At 51.8% G+C, this 25146-nt stretch overlaps 1 protein-coding gene across 2 annotated transcripts in view; it reads left to right on the top strand.

Moving 5' to 3' along the window:
- The window catches only part of JPH3 (junctophilin 3), an 86041-nt gene that overhangs the window by 18247 nt on the left and 42648 nt on the right, over nucleotides 1-25146 (top strand). The window contains exons 2-3 of one of the 2 annotated variants that reach the window (XM_084905037.1): nucleotides 6823-7600; nucleotides 12187-13133. In XM_084905037.1, coding sequence (XP_084761163.1) covers nucleotides 6823-7600; nucleotides 12187-12352 — 944 coding nt within the window. In that variant the 3' untranslated portion in view covers nucleotides 12353-13133. Of the gene's footprint in view, nucleotides 1-6822; nucleotides 7601-12186; nucleotides 13134-25146 lie in introns of those variants that run through there. The other variant, XM_084905036.1, reaches the window with a different exon arrangement.

Raw genomic sequence — 25146 nt, forward strand, 5'->3', positions numbered from 1 at the left:
AGGATTTCTTCCACTTTAAGGCTGAGAAATAGTCCATTGTGTGGATGGACACATTTGCTTTATCTATTTGTCCTTCCATGGACACTTGGGTTGCTTGCACTTCTTGGCTGTTGTGAATAGTGAGTATGCAAATGTCTCTTTGAGACCCTGCTTTCATTTTTTTTTTTTTTTCTGGGGGGGGGGGTATATGTCCAGAAGTGGAATTGCTGGATCATATGGCAATTCTGTGTTTAATTTCTTGAGGAGCTGCCAGACGTTTCCACGGTGGGTGAGCTATGTTGTGTTCCCACCAGCAGTGCACATGGGTTCCTGCTTCCCCACATCCTCCCCAGCACTTGTTTCCGGTTTTTGTTTGGCGATAGCAGCCATTACAGTGGGTGTAAGGTGGCATCGGTGTGGTTTTGATTTGCATTTCCCTCATGATCAGTGATGGTGAGCATCTTTTCATGTGCTCACTGCCTAACAACCTAATTTTATCTTAATCATTTCTTTAAAGACCACATCTCTAAATGTGGGTACAGCCTATGGTACCAGGGGTTAGGGTTCCAACATATGGATTTCGGGGGACATATTTCATCCCATAACAAATTCCACTAGCTATAACTCTTCAGAGCCCGCTAAAACAGATTTTTAAAAGTGATACTTTCCGGTGTTGGTGATGATGTGGGGAAAATAATCACTCTTATGTGGTCTTTTCCAAGGGCAATTTATAAAAAAAACAAAAACCTTCTTTAAAATCTTCCTTTTGGCCGAAACCGGTTTGGCTCAATGGTAGAGCGTCAGTCTACGGACTGAAAGTTTGGGTTCGATTCCGGTCAAGGGCATGTACATTGGTTGCGGGCACATCCCCGGTGGGAGGTGTGTAGGAGGCAGCTGGTCGATGTTTCTCTCTCATCGACGTTTCTAGCTCTCTATCTATCTCCCTTCCTCTCTGTAAGAAGAAAAAAAAAAAATCTTCCTTTTGATCAAGCAGTTTCATTCTAGGAATTTATCCAAGGATATAACTTAACATTATGTACAAAGATTCACTATAAAAAATGAGAACTACTTAAGTATTCGCAGGACGGGGTTGGCTTGTAATGTGTAGGACTGTGGCACGTTCACGTGTTATACTAGTTGCAACCATTATTAATGATGTAGAAAAGGCAGCGGTAAGTCCAGGATACAGTGTAAACTAAGGAAGGTTTCAGAACATTGGATACCACCTGTGCTGTGATGCTGCTCCCCTGAGTGGGGTGGCCTTGAACTAGTTGCTTCACCTCCTGATATTCCTTTTCCACATCCCTAACGCCCAGGATGCCCTGCTGAGAAGTCACCGGGAGCTGTGACAGTGACAGGCCCCCTGGTCATCCCTGCCATCCCGGTTCATTAGGTCAGAGTCGGGGCCTGGGGACATGTATGCCTCTCCCGCTCTCTTTTTAAAAGCATATAAACACAACAGGTGGCTTTCATCTTATCTTCAGGGACCTTTGGGAAGCAGTAGCTTCCCCGCTGGTCACTTCAGAGTCCTGCTGGCCTGGTGATTTGGGGGTGGCCCTTGCCTGGGGAAGTTGCTGTGGAGGTCTTTCTCACTGAGGACAAAGTTTACTCTGACATTTGTGCTCACAGAGTCTGGGGGTGGGGGTGGGGGGTGGAAAACCACTTCCTGGTTGAACTGTGAAGCAAAAGGAGGACTGAAGTACTACTTGGTACATCTTCATCCTGGTCAAACGGCCCTCTGCCCACCGTTGGGACGGATGAGACAAGAAGGCAGGACAAAGGGCATTGGCTCAGCTGTGACAAAGGGGGCCTGGAGCTTTGTAAATGCCGCCTGTTGCCCGCAGGGGGATGCCCTTCTACATGGGGTTCTCCTGGCCAAGTCTCACATGCACCAAGGGCTGGGGCTGCAAGGGTCAGAGCCCGTTTCATCTGGCCGGGCATCTTCAAGCCACTCTGGAGGCCAGCACATAGTGGGACTGCATTTTCCATGAGGCTGGTCTCTGGGCATGTGATGAAGGCTCCAGAACTTCAGCTGATGGGTAGGGCTGCAGAGGAGGAAAATAATGTGTGAGACGGCATAGGCCTGAGGCAGGTACCTTGGCTACAGCTGACCCCCACTTTACCCAGTATGCTGGGGCTGGGGTTGAGGCCAGATCTCAGCTAGCCAGACCGTGGTCTGGCCCAGGGCTCTGGTTTTCAGATTTAGAACCAAACAACACTGGTGCCCACACAAGCCACGTGCTGCTGTGCCAGGTGCTGGAGCGGAACTCAGAGTGGGGTCCCCGGAGCACAGCGTCGCCTTGCCCGGATGCTCATTAGGAATGCAGATTCTTGAGTGCACCATCCTGTGGGGTCGGAAACTCGGGTTTAACGTGCCTGGTGGGGGTGGGGGTTGGGGGATGCTGGTGCTTTTCCAGTGTGGGATCCACTGGTGGTCTTGCCTTGTCTCTCTTCCCCGCCGTCTGGATCATTCCAGTTGGCGTTTGACAGGCGAGGTTTAGGGAGGTTTATTTCCTCATCCGAGTCCACTCAGATCTTCTGTCCAGGTCTTGCTGGTGTTCTGGGCGGTAGGGAGCTCCCTCCCACCCTCCTCAACGAGAGAGAGAAGACAGCATGAGAGGAGGCCCCCCGAGGGCCGGCCTAGATGCCCCAGGAGCCTTCCTCGGGCGGGATCGACTGCTGCAGCCGCCTCCTTGCTGAGCTGGCCTGCACTCTCCCTCTTGCTCTTTGCCTCCCTTGCTGTGGAGCCATGAGGCCGGCTGCCCAGGCCAGTCCCAGCAGAGCTCATCTGGAGAGTGTTTTGTATAACTAAATCCATTTTCTTATTGACGTCAGTTATGAAATCAGAGCTATGTTCCCACGGGGGGCAGAAATGCTAAGACAACAAGGCTGCAGACTGGGCAGGCAGGCCTGGCCGCCCCTCACGCCCAGGGCCTTTATGTGCGTGCTACATAAGGATTTGGACCCGCGTGTGGCACAGGGGTCACCTCCATCATGCAGGAGGATAAGCCTAAGTCCTCAGAGCTCCAGCACCTCTGGGTGGACCGCCCGGCAGGACCCTTTGGCCACAGGAGCTTGTTTTAAAGCCCAGGGCCCTGGCTCTGCCCGCAAGAGCCCCTAGAACTTGATCAGCTCCTCTTTGTCTCGTTTTGAGAATTTTAAATTATGTATACACCGGAGGCCCGATGCATGAAATTCGTGCAGGAGTAGACCTGCCAGCACCGGCTTCCTCTGGCACCCAGGACCCCGGCTCCTCTCGCAGCAGCCCCAGCTTTGTCTGGAAGGGCGTCCATTCTGCTTTTGCTCTTTAGCTTTCACTCCATCCTTATCTGTAAGTCCTGCCTCCTTTGCAGGGAAGCAGCGGTGTGGGGGCAGGGTGGTTGGTCTCTTTCCTTTGCAGGGGATCCTCGGTGTGGGAGGGGCTGCCTCCTTAGCACCCCAGTCTCGGCAAAACCCTGGTGTCGTCTTGGGAGGTTCCCGTGGGGTGGCCATATTCAGCAAAATAACCTATGGGGTGCTGGCTAAATCTGCTTTCAGATCATCTGCCCGATCTTCCCTCGTATAGCTATGTCCCATGCAGTGTCCCCTGGCAAAGTGTTTGTTGTTCAGGTGAAATGCAGATTTAACTGGCAGCGCCACCCCCAGCTCACAAGCCGAAGGGGCAGTAAGGCAGGAATGAGCTTTGGAGGTGAGAGTCCTTGCAATGGCAGCCCGTTGCCAGCTCCAGGGGCTGCAGAAAGGCCACTGTCCAGGCAGCCGTCTGGCCTTGTGAAGGGCCAGCTTCCCGCAGGCCACCTCCCACCCAGGCAGGGGAGAGGCCACCGGCTGCAGAGCCTGCCTTGTAACCGTGGACCGAGGCTAGCCTTGGAGTCTCCGCCCAGCATGAGCCATGCTGGGATGCTGAGTGACACAGCCAGCCACTGCCTTGGCCTGGCCCTCCATGACTGTCCTCTGCTGCCAGCCAGCTGGCTGATCCTGGGGGGGTGGTGCAGAGAGTGCTGTGGGCATGGAGGCGCACTGCCTCCTTGGGGAGAAGGTGTGCTCTGCCCAGCATGGGCCATGCCGCCTGACGGGGAGGAGGGCAGAGAGTGCCCCGAGTCGGGGGTAGCTTCCAGTGTTGATGGCCATAGGTCTATTCCCTACCTTAGCTGCCTCCCTGTGCCCCAACCCCACCATCGGGGGTTCAGAAGTCTAACCCCCTCACCTCAGGGTGGGATGGATTCCATTCAGCCCCCTATGTCATCAGGCTGAGGCGGGTGTCCAGCTGAGACCACCCCCTCTTGGCTGCCCCCTGCCCTCCCTCCCTCCTGCCCCCTCCGCTTACGAATCACGTGCACAAGGATGTGGTCTCAGGCTCCGCCCCTAGGAGACACCTGGGGCGGGGCCGCTTTGAATGGACGGGCTGCTTCTGCTGGAGCAGAGGGCTCTCGGGTCCCTGGGGCCCTGGCCCATTCCGGGCTGTTTGCGCATCCTCCTCCGAGGGCTGGGTTTGTGTCCTGTGAAGAAGGAGGCGTCTAGAGTTCAAGGCCCATTCCCCCGGGGAGCTTGTCATCTGGTTGAGCAGGGAAGATGTATTCAGCAAACGTGGACGAACCCAGGCAACTCTCCTGCGTCCCCCCTGGAGTGTGGCTGCAGGCCCAATGCTGCTGCCGCTTGGTGGGGAGCCCTGTGGGCTGGAGTGTCCACCCAGCTGTTATTGAGGAGGGGGTGACAGCGGGGCAGGGTTGGGTGTGATTGGAATGGTGGAGGTGGGAATTTTGAGGAAGCACAGGCCGTGTGGATGAGGCCCCAGAGACAGAGAAGCCCATGCGTGGTCAGGACCCGTTCTGACTTGGGGGCGATGGCCGTGTGGAGTGGGGGCTGGTCAGTGACAAATCATTGGGGACCAGGTGTTTGGATTCCACACTTAGTTTGGGTTTTGCCTCCCATGCAGGGCAGGTAAATAAAGGAGGTGGCCCCGGTGGGAGAGAGCAGGGAGGAGTGGGGAGCGGGGCAGACCGGATGGGGTGTGCCTGTCTAGATGGGGCAGCTACTGCTGCACTCCAGTCCATTTTACTGTCTTAAAAAAGAAAGACCCAGGGCGGCCAGGTCTTGTACTTTTTAGGAGAAACAAGAGATTTGAACTTTTATGTGAAATCTCTTGAATTTGAGATGTTGTCAGTTGATTCCAGTTTTTTATAGAAATGCTGTATGGGGCAAATAAAACCTGTATATCGGCAAATTTTAGCCTCGGAGCCTCTGATTTGTAGTCTCTAAGCCTCTGCTATAATGAGTTAGAAGGGTAATGGGACAGAAACCCTCTCCCTCCCCCGCCCCCCATTCCCCCCCAAATCCCTCACCAGGTAGGTAGAATGTCCCCCTCATTAGTGCTTTGCTAAGGCCTGGCAATGATTCTAATAACACACAGGACAGATGCGCATTGAGGTTGACTTCACATATGGCACCATGCTGAGTCATTTAGTTCTCACAATGACACATAATATGGGGAATTTTAACCTCCTATTATAGATAAGGAGGGTCAGAGAGGTCCAGAAACTTGCCTGAAGTCACACGGCCACAGGTAGAGCAAGAATCTGAGTTTTTTTCTTTTACTTTTGTTATGGTAAGATACAGATAACAAAAACCATGCCGTTTTAATCACAGCTCAGTGGCCTTAATTACATTCCCAGTGTTATACAACCATCTCCTCTAGCTTCAAAACTTATACATCACCTCAAACAGCAACTCTGTTCCATTAAACAACCCCATTTCTCTCTCCCACCAGCCCTGGCAATGACCATTCTGTTTTCTGTTTTTATGAATCTAACTATTCTAAATACTTGATGTAAATAGAATGATATAGTTCTTGGCCTTTTGTAACTGGCTTATTTCACTCAGTGTAATATCCTCAAGGTTCATCCACGTTATAGCCTTGGCCAGAATTTTTCCCTTTTGAGCTGAATGGCATTCCCTGTGTGGCTAGATCCCCCTTTGTTAGCTCACACATGCTTCCGTGGGCACCTGGGTTGCTTCCACCTGTTGGCCATTGTGAATAGGGCTGCTAGGAATGTGACAGAGGTCTCTTCAAGTCCCTCCTGTTGGTTCTTTCGGGGACATCAGGTTCGGCCAATTCCAAGCCTTAAGGCACATGTGTCAAACACAAGGCCCGTGGGCCAAATCCAGCCCGCCAGGCCTTGCAATGTGGCCCGCACCGCGCTGTCATCACTGCACTCCGCTGTCAGTTTATGACATTGTCAGTTTATGACTGTTCAGTAAACCATTCGGCCCGCGATTTAGGCTGGATTTTAGATTTTGGCCCCTTCTCTGATTGAGTTCGACACCCCTACAAGGCCTTGAAGCACTGAGGTCCCCGTGCAGTTAGAGGTGCCTCGCCGAGTGCTCTTCCAAATTCCTGGATGCTGCTGGCCGTGGGGAAGGTAGTCTCCTCTGCTGTTTGCAGCCCAGATCTGTGTCCCTGAAGCTGCCGCTCACCGGGATGCGCTTCCGCTTTCTTCTTCACCGCGTCCCTCCAGTTTTTCCTGGGGGGGGGGGGGGGGGGGGGGGCTTCGGCCCGTGTGTAGGTGCTCCGTGATTCTGTGCTCCCGAAGGTGCACCACAGACTCCTGGCCTCCCATTACCCGCTTCCCCCCAACTCCTAAGGGAGAGAACAAAATGCAACTGCGAGAAGCAGGATAAAAGTGTCTTTAAAAATAACCACGAGGGATGTACATTGTAAAAACGCACACCGTGAGTCTGTTGAGCTCACTGCGTTGTCCCACGATAGGAGGACCATCGGGTCTCTGACCACCGTGTAAGGTGCCCGTCCTCCATCACTCCGTCATCCTTTCTCCTCTGTCTCCACAGGGACCTACCAGGGCCAGTGGGTCGGCGGCATGCGCCAAGGCTACGGTGTGCGGCAGAGTGTCCCCTACGGCATGGCGGCGGTCATCCGCTCGCCCCTGAGGACGTCCATCAACTCTCTGCGCAGCGAGCACACCAACGGCGCCGCGCTGCACCCGGACGCCTCCCCCGCGGTGGCCGGCTCCCCGGCCGTGTCCCGGGGGGGCTTCGTGCTCGTGGCCCACAGCGACTCTGAGATCCTCAAGAGCAAGAAGAAGGGGCTGTTCCGGCGCTCGCTGCTGAGCGGCCTGAAGCTGCGCAAGTCCGAGTCCAAGAGCAGCCTGGCCAGCCAGCGCAGCAAGCAGAGCTCGTTCCGCAGCGAGGCGGGCATGAGCACCGTCAGCTCCACGGCCAGCGACATCCACTCCACCATCAGCCTGGGCGAGGGCGAGGCCGAGCTGTCGGTCATCGAGGACGACATTGACGCCACCACCACCGAGACCTACGTGGGCGAGTGGAAGAACGACAAGCGGGCCGGCTTCGGCGTGAGCCAGCGCTCCGACGGGCTCAAGTACGAGGGCGAGTGGGCCAGCAACCGGCGGCATGGCTACGGCTGCATGACCTTCCCCGATGGCACCAAAGAGGAGGGCAAGTACAAGCAGAACATCCTCGTCAGCGGCAAGCGCAAGAACCTCATCCCGCTGCGTGCCAGCAAGATCCGGGAGAAGGTGGACCGGGCCGTGGAAGCGGCTGAGCGGGCTGCCACCATTGCCAAGCAGAAGGCGGAGATTGCAGCCTCCAGGTAGGAGGGGGGAGAGGGTGGCATGGGCAGCAGGGTGGTTCTGAGTTGCCAGCCGGGCCTGGTCTGACCAATCATGCTGCCCGGTTAGAAGCCTACACTGACACTTCTCAAAGTATGCCCCTTGGAACCCCAGGGTTCCACAGAGGTTCTCAGAGGTGAGGCAAGGCAGTGGTTGATCTGAGAGGTTCTTGGCCATATTGCCCCTCCTTACATAGAGCAGTATCTCTTTTGTCTGTTTTATGTGCTGGTGTTTAATGTAAAATGTGGACGGATCAAGGAGGTGGGCCGTTCTGCTGGTAAGATGCAGAAGATGGTGCCGGCTGAGAGAAAGGTGCAGTGCCGCCGTGGCCTCATTCCCAGTTGGGCATGAAGTGCCCAGCCTTGCTGGGACGTGGGAGGAGGGTGAATGCTGCCCTGGCCATCTGGCCTCCAGCCCAGACTGTCCCTGGGCCCTGGGAGACAGCACCAACTGGACAGGTCGGCTAGCGGTAGGCGCCAGGCGAGACTTGGTGCTGCGGGCCAGCAGCTGTTCTGAATGGGGTTCAGGACTTGGAGTTTGGGGTTGGCAGGGCTGGTGGACCCCAAGCAGTGGGTCTGGCGTTGGTGTGGGTGGGCACCATGTTGGATTTTGAGGTGTCTTTGGTATTGGTGCAGGGGTGGGAGCTTCAGAGCTGGAGAGTGGATGCAGTAGGAGGGTCTCCCTGGGAGCTGTAGGGGTAAGCGGGTAAGCCCAGATGTGGTCCCGGTGAGGCTGTGGGAGGCGGTGGGCAGCAGGAACATGGCATGTGTGTGCCGCAGGTTGAAGGAAGCTGCCCTGTTGAAACCCAGGGCCCCAGGCTGCCTCACTCCTGGCTTCTAAAGGAACAGACCCTGACGGAGTTAGCCAGCAGCTTTCACCCTCCGTTTGCTTTCCTGGGTCAGGGCAGGGCCCTCGGGTGCTCTGAGAGGCCTGGGCGTTGGGACAGGTGTCTGGGTCCGCTTCTGGTCCCTCAGGGTGCCCAGAGAGGAGGCTTCTAGGAGTGGCGTCTTTCTGGATGATTCTGTGTTCCCAGCCAGGGGCAGCCTAGACTTACTCCAGGAACGCTGCTGGCTCAGGAGGCTCCGACCTTCCCAACCTTGTCACTTAATTAAAATGTTAGCTCATTTGGTTCTGGTTTTCAGTGACCTTTGATCCACAGTGGAAGAACAAAAATGTGGTTGGCAGAGTACCTGCCACTCACAGCATCTGAGGCTTCAGAGGCAGACGGAATCCATTCCAAGAGGCCGAAAGAAAAAGGGCATGGCTCCCTGGACACGGAGGTCAGAACTGCTCTGTGCACCCCTCTGTCCCCCCAGACATGGTCGGGCAGCAGAAATAAATAGGAGCCACATTTATGACTGCTCACCTGGTATTTTAGGATCCGTTTGGATTCAATCATTATTTTTTCCCATTAGCAGTATAGCCCGTGCCCCATCGGGGAGAAATGGAAAATGGAATGGAAAAGGAGAAAAAACGACATCAGGTCTGGTCTGCTATGTCACTAGAGACTCTTGCAGGCATTTTGCCCGATTTCTTTCCTTTCAGCGTTTATGTTTTTATCATTCATATTGTGTTTGTTTTGTTGACCTCAGTGGACAAGAAGCAGTTGCAGGGCAGGCCCCAGGATCATCAAAGGTTTGGGGCGCTCGTGACCGCTCCCGTCTGGCGGCAGGTTGGTTCGCGGCCCAGGGCCTGGGAGGCAGAAGCGCAGCATTCGGTGGACACGGAACTGGTTTAATTCTAGAGTCTGATGACCCAGCGAACTTCTTAGGGCTGAGGAGTTTTCTGAAAAAATCCTCCAGAAATGGGGGGGAAGGGGAGATGCTGGTTCTATTAAGGAAACGAGGTGGTGGTGTGGGCAGAGCTCAGAGTCAGCACACCCAGGGAACTCCGCCCGGGCAGGTTTCGGTGTTTCTGAGCCTTAGTTTCCTCATCTGTGAAATAGGAGTAATGCCTGCCTGCCACGAAGGCCTGGGAACTGAGGTGAGGACAGCTTCGCCGGGGCTGGGGCTTCCCCGCTCCCCCAGGGCGGGCAGAGTGTGGGCTTCGTGAGAGCTGATCGATGAGCAGCAGGGTCCAGGAGAGGGCCGGGGCGCTGGGCCAGGAGGGCAAGAGGGGTATAGAGAAGGTGGGGCGGCGCAGGACCATGGGGCATTGGCCGGCCAGCCTTGGTGCTCCCACACTGGCCGGGGAGGCCTCTGCCGGTGTGTTACTTGATGCGGGGGGAGGAATGGGTGAGGGAGGGGAGAGGGTTAAGTCTGGGCAGGTGGTCGGGGAAGAGTAGACTGGGTTCCTGGTTGCACGTACCTGCTACATCTGGGGCTTTGGAGCACTACCCCGTTCTGAGAACCAGCCTGGCTGACTGGAGTGTCCCGCCCTGTACACACAGATTTACACACCCCACACAAACTCACACACACACACTCATAGTACATTCACACCGCTCACATTCATAGCCACATACACACACAACTCAGACACGCACATACACATTCAGACACACACAGGCATGGGCACTGAGGGAGGGCTGATGCAGAGCCCGGACCTGTGCAGTGCTGGGGACCAGCCCCCTTGTTCCCTCCACACTCACAGCTGTGCCTGGGACAGAGGCAGAGGTGGAGGGTGCCCTGATAGGGTCTTCAGTGTGAGGTGAGAGTGAGGGGCGGTTGTGCCAGGCGGGTTAATCTGGATGAGTTGAGATCAGAGCAGAAGGCGCTGCCGTCCTTCACCTGTGACTTCCTCCTCTAGGGTCCTCTTTCCCAAATTGTGAACCCCCATCAGAGATGGGCTGTGTTGTACTCCATTCTGCCCTGCCACCCAGCCAAGTTAGTCCCAGCCAAGTGGGAAATTCAGGGGCACACTCAACTAACTGTTATAAGCTGCCTGTATTCGGATGGACCACAGGTGAAGACCTCTCTAGCCTTCATGCACTCGGGACACTTTTATGAGGTATCTTCTACTTAGATAGCAAATACTAGGCACCTTTGCACCTACCACTTCTCACCCCTTGCCTCGCCCATGGCAGACATAACTAATCAATCACAGTGCTCCTAGCTGCTGGCCTGGAAGATGAAACCTAATGGCCATCACCTGTTGCTCAGTGGCGGTCCTGGTCCAGCCTGTGGTCTGGTTGGGAATCAAAGTATAAACTAGAGATGAAAGAGGCATAGAGAACACCTGGTGCAGAGGTTGTCACACGTTACCTTTCAGTCGTAAAGCCCTTTGTCCTGCAAACCTTTACAGCTCCCCAAGGTATAAAATAGATGGAGGTTCTGTTCAGAGTCAAGCTGGGGGCCAGTCTGGGCACACTGTGGCCTGTTTGCCTCTCCCTTTCCTACCTCCGTGTGGTGGCCACAGGAGGATCGGCAGTGTCCTGGGTTGATGGTTCATGCGTGAGCAGGTGTCTGACACTGCACCAAGTGCCAAGGGAGAGAGTGCTGGGATCGTCTAGCTATGTCTGCCCAGAGCTGGGCAGGGAGGGTTCTGGCTGCTGTGAAGCCCATGATTTCTTAGACCAGTATTTCCCAAACTTTTGACATATGTGTACCCCTTCTATAATTTTCGTAACACTGAGTACTCCTCATACTCATGAGAACGTAGCATTAGGCGCAGCTAAGCACAGTGCAGTGCATATCCCCACCAAACTCCTGTGCAATGCGTACCCCCACCAAACTCTTCCCGTACCCCTAGGGGTACGCGTACCACACTTTGGGAAACACTGTCCTAGACCCTACAGACCCTGGGAGAGTTACATGGGAATCTGGTGGTATTCCTTTAGCTTGGACCCCCTCTCTCTGCCTCCTCTGTAATTTATCTCAAACGTTACTGTGAAGAGATGTAAGAGGGCTTTGCAGAGTGGTAAAGCTGAGAGGAGAAGGTATTTATTATCGTGTACTGACTCCATTCCATTAGAACATGAACTCCCCAGGCCAGGGAGTCACTGTTGAGTCACTGGAGCCTGGGACGTGTGTGGCTTAACAAGCACAGCGTTTGGAATGAATGAGTGTATAACTGCTTCAGCCCCACTTTCATTGTCAAGGACAAAGGCTACTACCTTTGGTTCTGGGGACCTGGAGGTATGGCAGTGGCCATGGACACCTTGGGGCACGGGATGACTGGGTCAAGCTCATAGGGAGCAAGGTTGCCACAGCTGAGTGATCACTCCTTTCCAAGGGGACCCTGGGATCCCGCTTGCTCCTTGGTGCCCACAGATTCTCGAGGTGCGAGGTGGACCCTCCTGGGCCCAGCAAGGCAGCACCTTCTGGCAAGTTCATGGGAGAGAGAACTGTGTGCTCCTGAGGGTTCGGTCAGTGTTGCAGTGCCCAGGCCCCGCCATCCCACAGAGGTGCTCTGTGACTGTGGGCGGGTCACCAACTCTGCAGAGGGTGGTGCAGGTAAATTGTCCCTGGGTCCCGTGTTGTGGGGATCACACCAGATGGTGTGTGTGTGTGTGTGTGTGTGTGTGTGTGTGTGTGTTGCGTGTAGCACAGCACCCAGGCATGTGGGTGTTTATGAAGGTGAGGATGAGAGCTCACTGTGTGCAACACTCCTACTTCCCGCCCTGTAGGCAACCATGTTGGCTCCTGAACTTGCTCTTTGGGTTGATTGTGCGGCTGGAGTGGTGGGGGGCAGATCTCCAGAACACACGGGGCAGGATGATGCTCCAAACCCTCTGCATCTCCGCCCCCCACTTCTTGGCCTGGCTTCCCTCTGGCGCTCAACCCGCAGCCTAGAGTTTGGAGCCAGCTCTGCTTCCTGGGAGTGACTGTTCGCGGTGCTCGGGGTGAGGAGGAGGCAGACACGGACAGCTGTGCTTTTCGAGGAGCTCTTGTTCCCCTGGGAGCAGCGCCGATGGACATGGGTGTGTGGGCAGGAGGTAGGGCTGGGCTGAGAGGCCTCGGTGCAGAGGGCATCTGTCCGTCCTGGAGGAGGCGGGAGCCTTCCCGGAGATGGTTGGCCGGAGGAGGACACCTGCTCCTGGGCATTGAGGTCGCCATGGCAGTTGACATGGCTGTAGCAACAGGCCCTTGTGCCAGCTGTCAGCTGATGCCTTGTCTTGTGATGCTTTGCTGAGTGAGCAGAATCACAGGCAGGTGGAGCCAGGAGGGACCTTGATAGGCATTTAGATGGGGAATGACAACTTCTTGGCACATTGGCAGCCATTCCTCCCTCCTGCAACCATGGCAGACATGGCTAATTGATAGTATCACTCAGAACCCTCATGCTAGGCAGGCAGGCCGGCCCTCTGAAGGATGGAGACCACTTCTGCCGGCAAGGCAGGAAAGTGGGCCCGGTGGGTGTTACAACCTAGAGCTAGGCCCCTGTATTAGAGGGCAGTGCTGAGTCTCAGAGCCAGGACTAGACCTGGAGACTGCCTTCTGCCCTACTCCATCTCAGCCCCTTCAGACCTGGGCTACATTCAGGGACCGCCCCCCACAACCCCAGTCATAAATATGGGGGTGTTGGCTGACTCTTTTGGAATATTCTCCAATTACAGCATTGCCACTAGAATGGGAAAGACGGATTGGAATCAAGTAACTGTGTCCCACCAGGACCTGCCCATCTCCTTACAGAGTGGATGAAAAGGGGCCACATGCTCACCTGACAAGCTCAGAGGAGGCCAGATGGAGGCCTTACAAACTCAGAGACCTAAAGTCACCACAAAGGATGGTCTGAGATTAAAACTTCTTAACTAAAAGCAGGTCATGGCAGATAGTCATGTCCCAGGCGGTATCTTCCCTGACAAAGGCCAACCTTTGCCTTAACGGAGTCTATCTATTGCCTTTTTGTGTCTAGATAATATCATTGGAATGTCAAAGTAATTTTCCTTTTCCAGACCCCTCAAAGTACAGACACTGCTCTGCAGAGACCACAAATCCCCACCCTTGTTATTGAGCTAGTTGTTGACTGTTAACTATCCTGCATCAACTATATAAAAGAAATATGTCTGTCATTTTACTTACTATCCAGTGGATTTTATGTAACCAGCTTACACCTTCTCCTTTGATTGTAATGTATAAAAGAAGATGCAAAACTGTCATTCTCTAGAGAGCATTATTTCAGTCCGTTAATATTTTGCTTCCAGGCAATTGTTGACAATTTGGCTCAAATAAACTTACAAAATTTCTCTACAGGTTTGAATGTTTCATATGTTGACACAGGAGATTATAGTCTTTTCAACATATGTGCACATAGGTATGTCATTCATACATGATTCCTTGTATGTCATGGAATTGCACTGTCTGTGTTGTTTTATAATCTGTTTCGCTTTTCTCATCACATCAAGGACATCTTTCCATATCAGCATATCGAGGCTGGTATGTTTCTCTAATGGCTACAGAATGCCCCGTGTTGGTCCAACCCTTACTCTATTTATCGATGTTTTGGCTGCGTTCGATCTTTCAGTCTTTCAAATAAGGCAGCAGAGACTATCCTTGCCCACCCACCTTGCTGCTGGCGTGGGTATGTTTGCATCATGATCTCCCAGAGCAGGCACTGCGGGCTGAGAGGTGGGTGGCTTTCAGGTCTGTGGGAGATGCTGCCACCTTGCTTGGGGGAAAGGCCACACCAGTTTACCGTGGCTGGGAGGGAGGTCTGCAGGAGGAGGAGGTGGGTAGCCTTGACAATGGCTGTGGCACCGAGGGGTTTCTCCCTGAGGTGGGCTGATAATAGCCCCCAAAGAGGTCCATGTCCTACATCTGTGGCCATCCCCATCCATGGCAAAAGGGGCTTGGCAGAGTGATTAAATTTAGATTTTGAGGTGAGGGGATTATGCAGGATTATCTGGGTGGGGGGTGGGGGGAGGGTCAGTGTCATCACAAGGTCCTTATTAGAGGAAGACAGGAGGGCCGGAGGAGGAAGGAGCTGGAATGATGGAAGTAGAGGTTGGAGTGATGTGGCCACAAGCTAAGAACGCAGGTGGTCCCTAGCAGCTGAGAAACGTAAGAAACAGATTCTCCCCTGGAGCTTCCAGAAGGAAACAACCCAGCCTACACCTTGATCTCAGCCCCAGTAAGTTCAGTTGGCCCTCTGACCTCCAAAACTAGAAGATGAGCAGAGCATATTATGTGAAGCCACTGAGCATGCGGAGACTTGCCACTGCTCCATAGGAATCCCGTTCTGGCTGAAGACAGGGCATGCCAGCGTTCCCCTGCCGTCCGCCTAGAATGGGCAGGCCCACCCCTTTCCTGCCCCACCAGGTAGCCTGCTTTGCAGCCCTGCTTCCAGATCCTGTGGAATTGGGCCCTCTGTGCAGGGTACATGCAGCTTCCTGCCTCGGGGAGGGCCAGCCACATGTCACACGGGTGACAGCCATCTGTTCCAACTCTGCCCTCTGGACATAAAAACCAAACAAACAGGCAAAAAATGGAGAAGCAAAGACTAGGTGGGTGCAAGATCCTGGGAAATGACCAGATGCAGGGCCAGCCGAGGGCTCGGCTGGGGGTGAGAAGCTGCTGCCTGTGAGAAGCTCGGCTGGGTGTGCCCACAAACTTTGGATTCCTTCCCAGAGATCCAGGAACTCTTGACCTTGGGTCTGTGTCTGGCATCTCTGTGGTGCTTCCCAGGGGTTGGCAGGAGGGGGCTTTGGACTTGAGGAGCCGGCTCCTGCCTCCACCTCCACCATCTCTGGTCCTCACCTCGCTGTGTCTCACCCTGGAGCACGGGGTCGCGGGATGCGGGCTGTCAGATGCAATGAGGATCTGGCCCACTTTGCTCTGCCACTTGTTAGACAGAATGCACGAAGCCTCTGACTCACCCACAGGCAGCTTTCCCACTTGGCACTTGGAAGCACCTTGGGTGACGTGAGGCAACAGGGAGCCAGCCCGGTGCTGGCTGCGTCCAGGACAGTCCCGGGCCAGGGGTCCTGGGGCCCAGACCAGGCCCAGGGGCTGCGGAGCCTTTAATCTGTCCTCCCCTGAGCTCCCTTCTTCCTGAGAGAAGCCGCTGCCTTTTACAAGGCCCTAGATGTATCCTCAGGCTTTGTGACGGTGGGGATTTTTCCTGTAAGTCTTAACTCCAAACCATCCTGTTGCAGCCATTTCTTCTCCTTCCTTGAGAGAAATGCTGAGTGGCTCTGCCGTTCTTGCCTCTCTGGCCTTAGACAAGGTGCATAAACTCCCTGGGGCTTTGTTTTCAACTCTGTAAAGTGGGTTGAAGATAGTGCGTGTCCAGTGGGGGGGGGGGGTTGTGAAGAGTAACCATATCTCAAGGAAAGACAGGACAGCTGGTAGACTTTCCCGTGACATCTTAGACAGGCAGGGAGACAGGCGTGGAAAGGACTTTCCTGCCTTCGACTCCTTGGCAGTCACCGGGCCTTCGTTTACCCACCTGAGTGAGACGGCGCCCTCGGTGCCTGGGACAGCCATATCCACGCTGGTCAGATCTGAGAAGTTTGCTTCATTCCATGTAGGGTTCATTTCAGTCCAGCTGGGTGCCTCTGGTATCCAGCCTGCCCTCCAGAGAACTTCCTGCTCACCAGGACAGCCCAGATTTAGCTCAAGCCCCAGCCCCCTACCCCCAAATTTATTTGGTTCTCAGGTTCTCGAGTGCTCATGCATGGTGCCTCCAATCCTGTGGGCATTGCACCAGCGTTCCCAGGCTTTTTGCTGAGCATGAATTGCCCATGAAAAAGATCTACACTGGCAGGGATGTATGTGATGGACTTTACAGGTGGTTTGGTGAGATGGAAGGGGTGTTATCTCAGTTACTGAAAGAACCCACCACTGCTGACAGATGTCACTCTTCTCAAAGTGCCCAGCCACTCCTCCAAGGTGAGGTCCAGGCTTTGTTTGTCGTCAGGTCCCCTCCACCACCACCCCACACTTTGCCCTAGGTGGTCCTTTGCCTCTAAGACCCATGAATGGGCTCTGCCAGGCATTGGGTCATTCATCCCAGCTCACTCTCTGCCAGCTGCCTCGTGCCCACAGAAGTCACACCATTGGAGCATCAGAGTTATGGTTCAACCCTACCAGCTTGGAGGCAGGAGGGAGAAACAGAGGCAGGTCTGACAGGAACAAGATGGGAAATGGGAACGTCTCACTGAGCTTAGTTTCCATTGTGTGAAAGATCTGTGCCTTTTGCGAAGCAGAACCCCTACATGCATAACCAGAGGTGATTTTGACCACTTGAGGTTTTCTCCAAACCGGTGTCTGTAAAATGTGATTTGTCTCTGTTAACCAGGACTCAGTTGCAAGCAACAGAATCACAGCTCAAACCAGGTCAAACAGAAAGGCATCGTATTGGCTCTCATTCTCGCTGGGTCGGGGTTCGGATCCTGTCAGGGCCCTGTCTTCCTCTTACTCTGTCGGGTCTGCTTTCCTCCCTGTGTTAATTCCATCCTCCAGCCGGTGGTCTGTGTAAGGGGCAGGAAAGACCAGCAGATTTGTTCTCACAGAACGCTTACAGCTCTCGATCCTGGAGGCAAGGAGAGTCCGATTCCTCCCAGCACCTGGACAGCACTGACCTGGAAAGGCTGTTGGCTCCGCTGGAATCTCCTGCCCACTCACTGCCCACGAGGGCTGGGATTTTCTGATTGACCAGGCTGAGTCATGTACCCACCACAAATGTGAGGGGGTGATCAGAGGACAGACACCCTGAATGACACCCAGTTGGGACACGGAGTCGGGGAGAGTTAGTCCCTAATGGGGGATGCTGGGCAAACAGACTTCAGAAGGGAGCCGTGTAGGGATTCAGTTATGCATGTCTGTGAGAAAAAATAGAAGTGCCTCCGTTGCTTTGTTTTTATTGAGATGAATTCACATATCATAAAAACCACCCTTTAAAAGTGTACCGCTTATTATTTTGTTTTTTTTCTAATTTGTTTTTTTCCATCACCATTCATCTCCTCTATGCCCTCTTCCACAGCCCCCCACCCTCTCCCCTCCCCAGTGTCTACACTGTTGTTTCTGTCCATGAGTTCTCTATTTTTTCCTTTTTGGTCACTTCTCCCCACTCTCTCCTAACACCCCCTCCCTACCCCCAAACCCCCAGAGCTGTCTGCCTGCTCTCAGTCTATGAGTCTGTCTCTATTTTGCTTGGTAGTTCAATTCAGTGGTTTTTAGTATATTCACAGAGTTGTGCAACCATCACCACTATCTACTTTCGGGACATTTTATCTCCTTAAAGAAACCCATTAGCAATCACTCCTCATCACCCTCCCGCCAGGCCCTTGCAATTGCAAACCTACATCCTCTGTGAATTGCCTATGCTAGACATCCTATATAATAAAAGGCTAATATGCAACTAGACTGAACAGAACAACCAAACAACCAGTCGCTATGACGTGTGCTGACCACCAGGGGGCATGCACAGCTCATGGTGGGCGTCTGCAGTGGCGGAATGGTGAAGCAGGTGAGCAGGGGTTGCCAGACCATGGTGGGTGCCAGTTGCTGTCATTGGGATGAGACTCTGTTGGTTACTGAAAATTCTTTGCTCCCATGCACCATGGTCCCGACTGGTGCTCGCACTCCCAGCACTGGAGCTGCTGCTCGCTTTAGTGCCATAAGTGGGTGCAAGCAGCAGCTGCCAGCGCTGATCACCCAAGGGCTTCTCCACTTCCCTCTGCTCCTGAGGGGCGATTGGGGCAGCAGCTGCAGTTCGCACCTGCTGCTGGTGATAATCCCAATCACTCTGTGAGTGGGGCCGGGGCCATCAGCCCATGGGAGTGGCGGCAGTGGGAATGGGGCTACTGGTAGACTGGGGACCAGGGGAGCAGTGTGAGGGGCCAGGCGGAGGTGCGGAGGATGGGCCAAGACCTGCCCCTGTGCCTACCACAGCCTCGTGTCCCACAGTCATGTAAGTGAGATCACACAATATGTGCTCATTTGATGCTGACTTTGTTAAGTTTTCAAGGTTGTGGCATGTGTCAGAGCTTTATCTCTTTTTACGGCTGAGTTATATTCATGGAATGGATAGAACACCTTTTCTTTATCCACTCGCCCACTGATGGGCATTCAAGTTGTTTCCACTTTTGTCTATTATGAATAATTCTTCTAGGGACATTTGTGTACACATTTTTGTGTGGATATGTTTTCATTCTCTTGGCTATAAACCTGGGAGTGGAATTGTTACTTTTTGAGATACTGCCACACTGTTTTCCACATTGGCTATCCCATTGTGTGTTCCTATCAGCAGTGAGGGTGGGTTCCAGTCTTTTCACATTCTCACCAATACTTGTTGTTGTCTTTTTAAAAAAATCCTTACCTGAGGATATGTTTTATTAATTGATTTTATAGCCCAGCTGCTGTGGTTGAGCATTGACTTATGAACCAGAAGGTCAATGCTCAATTCCCAGTCAGGACACATGCCTGGGTAGCATTCTCCATCCCAAGTAGGAGGTGTGCAGAAGGTAGCTGATCAGTGGTTCTCTCATCGTTTATGTTTCTATCTCTCCTTTTTCCTTCTTCTCTGAAATCAGTAAAGATTTTTAAAAATTGATTTTAGAGAGAGAGGAAAGAAGAGAGAGAGAAACATTAATGTGAGAAAGAAGCATCAATCAGTTGCCTCCCATACATACCCACACCAGGATTGAACTCGCAACCTGAGTATGTGCCCTGACCGGGAATTGAACCTACAACCTTTATGGCATACAGTACAACGCTCCAACCAACTGAGCCACCCAACCAGTTGTCTGACTTTTGATTCTAGCCATCCTAGTGGGTGTGCAGTGGCATCTCCTTGTGGTTTTGATTTTCATTTCTCCAATAGCAAGGGATGTTGAGCATCTTGTGTGTGTGTGTGTGTGTGTGTGTGTACGCACACATGTGCTTATTGCCCATGTGTACCTTTGGAGAACTGTTCATGACTTGGGGTTTTGTGTGTTTGTGTTTCTGTCACCTGCAATTGCTCTACACTGATGACCAGACCCGTCCCTCCTGCCTGAAGGTCCCAGTGAGCTCTCTGCCTTCCCTCACCAGCCCCTGGCAGCCATCTCTGTGAATTGGACCGCGCTGGGTATCTCCTATAAGTGAGATAAGCCAGTCACCAAAGTACTTGACTTTGGTGACTGGCTTATCTCATTTAGCATATTGTCCTCAAGGCTCATCCATTGTAGGGCAAGTGTCAATGTTTTATTCCTTGTTTTATAATGTTTTTAAATTGATTTTTAGAGAGAATGGAAGGGGGAGGGAGAGAGAGAGATAGAAACATCTATTTGTGGGCCAGACATCAATCGGCTACCTCTGGCATGCCCCCTACTGGGGACTGGGCCCAAAACCCAGGCATGTGCCCTGACGGGGAACTGAATCTGCAACCTTTTGGTGCCTGGGCTGATGACCAACCAACTGGGCCATACTGGCCAGGGCTGCTTCGTTCCTTTTTTATTTTATTTTATTTTTTTTATTCATCAGATTTTTTAAATTCCCTTGGTTTTTAGATTCACTTGATGATAGTTATGTTTTTGTTGTTCATAATTTTTATTTTTATTTTCTTCCTCTTCCTAAAGAACCCCTTCAGTAATTCATATAATTCTGGTTTGGTGGTGATGAACTCCTTTAGCTTTTCTTTATTTGTGAAGTTCTTTATCTGGCCTTCGATTCTGAGTGATAGCTTTGATGGGTAGAGTATTTTTGGCTGTAGGTTCTTGCTATTCATTACCTTGAACATTTTTTGCTATTCCTGTCAGGCCTGCATGGTTTCTGTTGAGAAATCAGCTGACAATCGTATGGGTGCTCCTTTATAGGTAACTACCTGCTTTTCTCTTGCTGCTTTTAATATTCTCTCTTTGTTTTTTGCTCTTGGAATTTTAATTATGATGTGTCTTGGTGTGGTCCTCTTTGGATTCCTTTTGTTTGGGGTTCTGTGCGATTCCTAGACTTGTAAGTCTAATTCTTTCCCCAGGTGGGGGAAGTTTTCTGTCACTATTTCTTTCAGTATGTTTTTGGTATTTTGCTCTCTCTCTTCTTCTGGGACGCTCATAATTCTGATGTTGGTTCTCTTGAAGTTGTCCCAGAGGTTTCTTACATTATCTTCAACTTTCTGGATTCTCTTGTCTTCTTGCTTCTGTGGAGGAGTGTCTTTTGGCTCTTTGTGTTCCAAATCTTTGACTTGATTCTTGCGATCTTCCATTCTGTTTTTATAACTCTGTATAATATTTTTTATTTCAGACAATGTATTCTTTATTTCTAGTTGATCCCTTTTCATATCCTCATAGGTCTCATTTATTTTATCGGCCTTTTCTAGGAAATTCTTGAAAAATCTTATAAGTGTGGTTTTGAACTCTATTTCCAGTCACTTCTTGTCCTCCATTTCTTTCGTTTGTGATCTGTTTCCTTGTGTCGGCATTTTTGCTGCTTCCTTGAGTTGGTAGGGTGGCTTTGTGTGCTAAGGTGTCCTATATGGTTCAGTGGGTCAGCCTCCCAGTTACCTGAGGTGGACACTCTTGGTGCCCCCTTTTGTGGACTGTGTGTACAGCCTTGTTGTAGTTAAATCTTCCTTGTTGTTGGTATCACTGGGAGGAACTGACCTCCACGGCAATTGGCTGTGAGGATCAGCTGTGTCTATGCCAGGAGACAGCCTTATTCTACTAGACTTGGAAAATTGCAAAAGCCTCTGTACTCAGCTTGGATGAAGTGGAGTTTCAGGGTGGAGCCTACAGCCTTGGCTTTCTGTCAGCCCCGCCCTATGAGGTTTCTGAGTCTCAGTGTTCCTCAGTGTCCTTTGGTACTCACTGCAAGCACCTCTGAGAGAAAGGTGCCCTCAAGTTTTGCCTGCTACCAAACAGTCTAGGCTTTCCCCCAATGAGCCTGGAACTGGGGTTCAGTCCAGTTGGAAGTGAGGTTCAGAGCAGTCTGGAGCTTTTGTCTCCTTCCCGCTAGGGCAATCTAGCAGCAGAGTCAACAGTCTGTCCTCTGGGCGCAATGTGCTTGCCTCCGGGGGCTCTGCCTTTCGCCGCTCCCCCGGGATTCCGCCTCACAGCCCAGGCTCCCTCTGTATGAGCCTGGGTCCCCAGGGTCTCGCCCAGAACTGGGGTTCAGTGCTGTTGGAATTGGGGTTCAGCACAGTCCGGAGCGTTTATATCCTTCCTGCTAGGAAACGCCAGCCAGGCACTCAGCCTCCCCTCCGGCTCCGTCCTCTCCCCACGTGCGCACTGTGTCTCCGTACCTTAGGCTTTTACAGCTCCTCTGATTTTCCTTTTGGTTTTCTCTTTCCTTCTAGTTGTAGAATCTCCAGTCAGTCAACTTTCCTGTAGTTCTGGATAATGTCCATTTTGTATTTTAGTTGTATTTTTTTGGAATTGTTGTGTGAGGCTGCAGTTAGGCCTTTACCTATGCCGCCATCTTTGGGGTTTTTTTCTGCTTCGTTCCTTTTAACATTAGAAAATCATTGTCTGGAGATAACAGCAGTTTGTTTATCCATTCATCCATCGACAGACACTCTGTTTACTTACACCTTTTGGCTATTGTGAATAATGCTGCTGTGAACATGGGTGTAACATTTACTTTTATTATTTTTACTCTGTATTGTGGACATTTTCAAACATGTGCAGAAGTGGGGAGAGGAGTCTAATAATGAACACCATGGGCCACTCACCTGGCTTGAACCATTAGGATCCCATGACTCATCTTTTTTTATTTTGTCCTCCCAACTTCCCCCGAGGTTACTTTTGAAGCAAATTTCAGGCATACCATTTCATTGATAACAGGTGCAAAATAATTTAGAAATAGCCCAGTCAGCGTGGCTCAGTGGCTGAGAATCGACCTATAAACCAGGTCACAGTTTGATTCTGAGTTGCAGGCTCAATCCCCAGTAGGGGGCATGCAGGAGGCAGCCAATCAGTGATTCTCATCATTGATGTTTCTATCTCTCTCTCCCCTCTCCCTTCCCATCTGAAAGCAATAAAAAAAATATATTTTTTAAAAATTTAGAAATTAAAACATGACATTGATATCATCTCACCTAAAAAATAACACAATACCTAATATCATTAAAAATCCTGCCAGGCTTCTCATTCTCATTTTGCTGGCTACCTCATGTTTAATTATTTGTTTCATTCAGGGTTAACATAAGATCTACACTGAGTGGCCAGATTATTATGATCTCTGAACGTATAATAATCTGGCCACTCAGTGTATATCCTATATAATAAAAAGCTAATATGCAAATTGTCCCCTCTACCAGGAGTTCGACCAGCAGGCAGGCCTGCCAACCACCCGTGTCCCCTCCCCCTGGCCAGGCTGGCTGGACCCCACCTATGCACGAATTCATACACCAAGCCTCTAATACACACACACACACACACACACACACACACACACACACACACACTGAGTGGCCAGATTATTATGCGTTCAATGTTTTTTTTAATATATTTTATTGATATTTTACAGAGAGGAGGAAGGGAGAGAGATAGAGAGATAGAAACGTTGATGAGAGAGAAACATCGACCAGCTGCCTCTTGCACACTCCCTACCGGGGATGTGCCCGCAACCAATGTACATGCCCTTGACCGGAATCGAACCTGGGACCTTTCAGTCCGCAGACTGACGCTCTACCACTGAGCCAAACCGGTTTCAGCCAGATTATTATGCATTCAGAGATCATAATAATCTGTCCACTCAGTGTATATGTTGTCATTGGTTGATGTGTCTCTTAGATCTCTTTTAAGCTCTAGGTTCCCTCCTTGCCTTTTTTCTTTGCAATTTTTTGTTAGACAACCAATTTGTTTGTCCAATAGAATTGTCCAGTCTGGGTTTTGCTGAGTGCCTTTGGGGTGTGTAATATGTTCCTCTGTGGATTTCCTGAAAATGGTAGTTAGACCAAGAGGCTTGATCAGATTTGGTGTTTGCTTGCTTGTTTCTGCAAGAACATTTCCTAGATGTCCTGAGTAACTCTGAAGACATTGGGCCCAAGAGGCCTCTTTGTGAGGCCAGCAGTCAGTTGTTGTGTTCGTATGGTTCCTGTTTCAGAAACACCTGGATTTGACTTCACATGAACAAGAAATAAATGTCTGTTACATCTGAGCCATTGTCCATCATTGGGCCTATTTGCTATAGCCATTAGCCCAGCCTGACTGATACACTGATTATTTAGACTAGGGGTGTCGAACTCAATCAGAGAAGGGGCCAAAATCTAAAATCCAGCCTAAATCGCGGGCCGAATGGTTTACTGAACAGTCATAAACTGACAATGTCATAAACTGACAGCGGAGTGCAGTGATGACAGCGCGGTGCGGGCCACATTGCAAGGCCTGGCGGGCTGGATTTGGCCCGCGGGCCTTGTGTTTGACACATGTGACTTAGACTAAGTTTGTCCTGCGGCAGCAGATGTGGGGGCTTCCCAGCCCTTGGGGAGGCTGATGGTCCCCCAGAGCACCAGAGAGTGAGGGCTCTCCCTGTGCTCGCTCATCTCCAGGCGAGCACGGCTCCTGGTCCCTCAGTGCTATTTGGATGGGAGCGAGGCCAACCCAGCCCTGCAGGTCAGCAAAGCAAGACTGAGTGCCATGCAGTATAACCCAGAGAAGCAGCAGGTGGGTAGGAGAGATGTGGCATGCTGGGTGGGACCCCCGTACTCTGAGACTGAAATAAGACTCCCCTTCCTTTCCAGCCCCCCGCTAGGGGAAGGGCCTTTCCTCACTATTCCTTCAGGATGCCCTTTGGGCCCCGTTTGTCTGTCCCTCTGCCTGTTTTTAATGTTACTATTTTCTTCCTCTTTTTATTAAAGAGCCTGGTAAAAATGCAGCCTCCAGGCCCCACCACCCAGAGCCACTGTTAGGTTTTTCCTCGCATGTGAAAGTGCATTTGTAAGATGAGAGTATCTTTGAAAAAAAAAAAAAAAAAAAAAAAAAGAGAGAGAGAGAGAGAAAAGACTAAAAGTATATATTTATAAATATATTCAGATGTCTGAATGTTGGCCCTGTGGCTTGATACCTGTCACTTTCCCAAGCCCTTTGCTTTCCCTGTGACTGGAACAACACTGGGCCCCAAGGGGGTGCCAAGATGTGCTGGGCTGACAGCTTAGAGCACATGTGTCAAACACAAGGCCCGCGGGCCAAATCCAGCCCGCCAGGCCTTGCAATGTGGCCCGCACCGCGCTGTCATCACTGCACTCCGCTGTCAGTTTATGACATTGTCAGTTTATGACTGTTCAGTAAACCATTCGGCCCGCGATTTAGGCTGGATTTTAGATTTTGGCCCCTTCTCTGATTGAGTTCGACACCCCTAGCTTAGAGCATGGTGGTGCTGCAGGAGGGGGTCCCTGCAGCAGGACCGTGTGTCCTGATCTCCCCTATCATAGCACAGGTAGGGTCCCTAGAGGTCCCCAGGGCGGGCACAGAACTTCATCCACAAGCCCCCTTGAGCTGGCACCCCTGTGACCTCTGGTGCTACCTCTTGATGAAGCTTTGAGATGAAAGGAAGGAGCTGGCTGGTGGTCTTTGGGGATAAGGGAAGTGTCAAAGAGATCTGATAGTCAAGTCCAACCCCATGGAGGCACTTACTATACTCCAGGGCTTGGTTGTTGACTGGCCTCCTGATGCCCCTGGAGGTCCAGAAGGACTGGCCAGGATGCTATTAGGGTGGAACTTACTGTG

The sequence above is a fragment of the Pipistrellus hanaki genome, assembly GCF_964339955.1.
Source record: "Pipistrellus hanaki genome assembly, chromosome: 15".
Taxonomy (NCBI): Eukaryota; Metazoa; Chordata; class Mammalia; order Chiroptera; family Vespertilionidae; genus Pipistrellus; species Pipistrellus hanaki.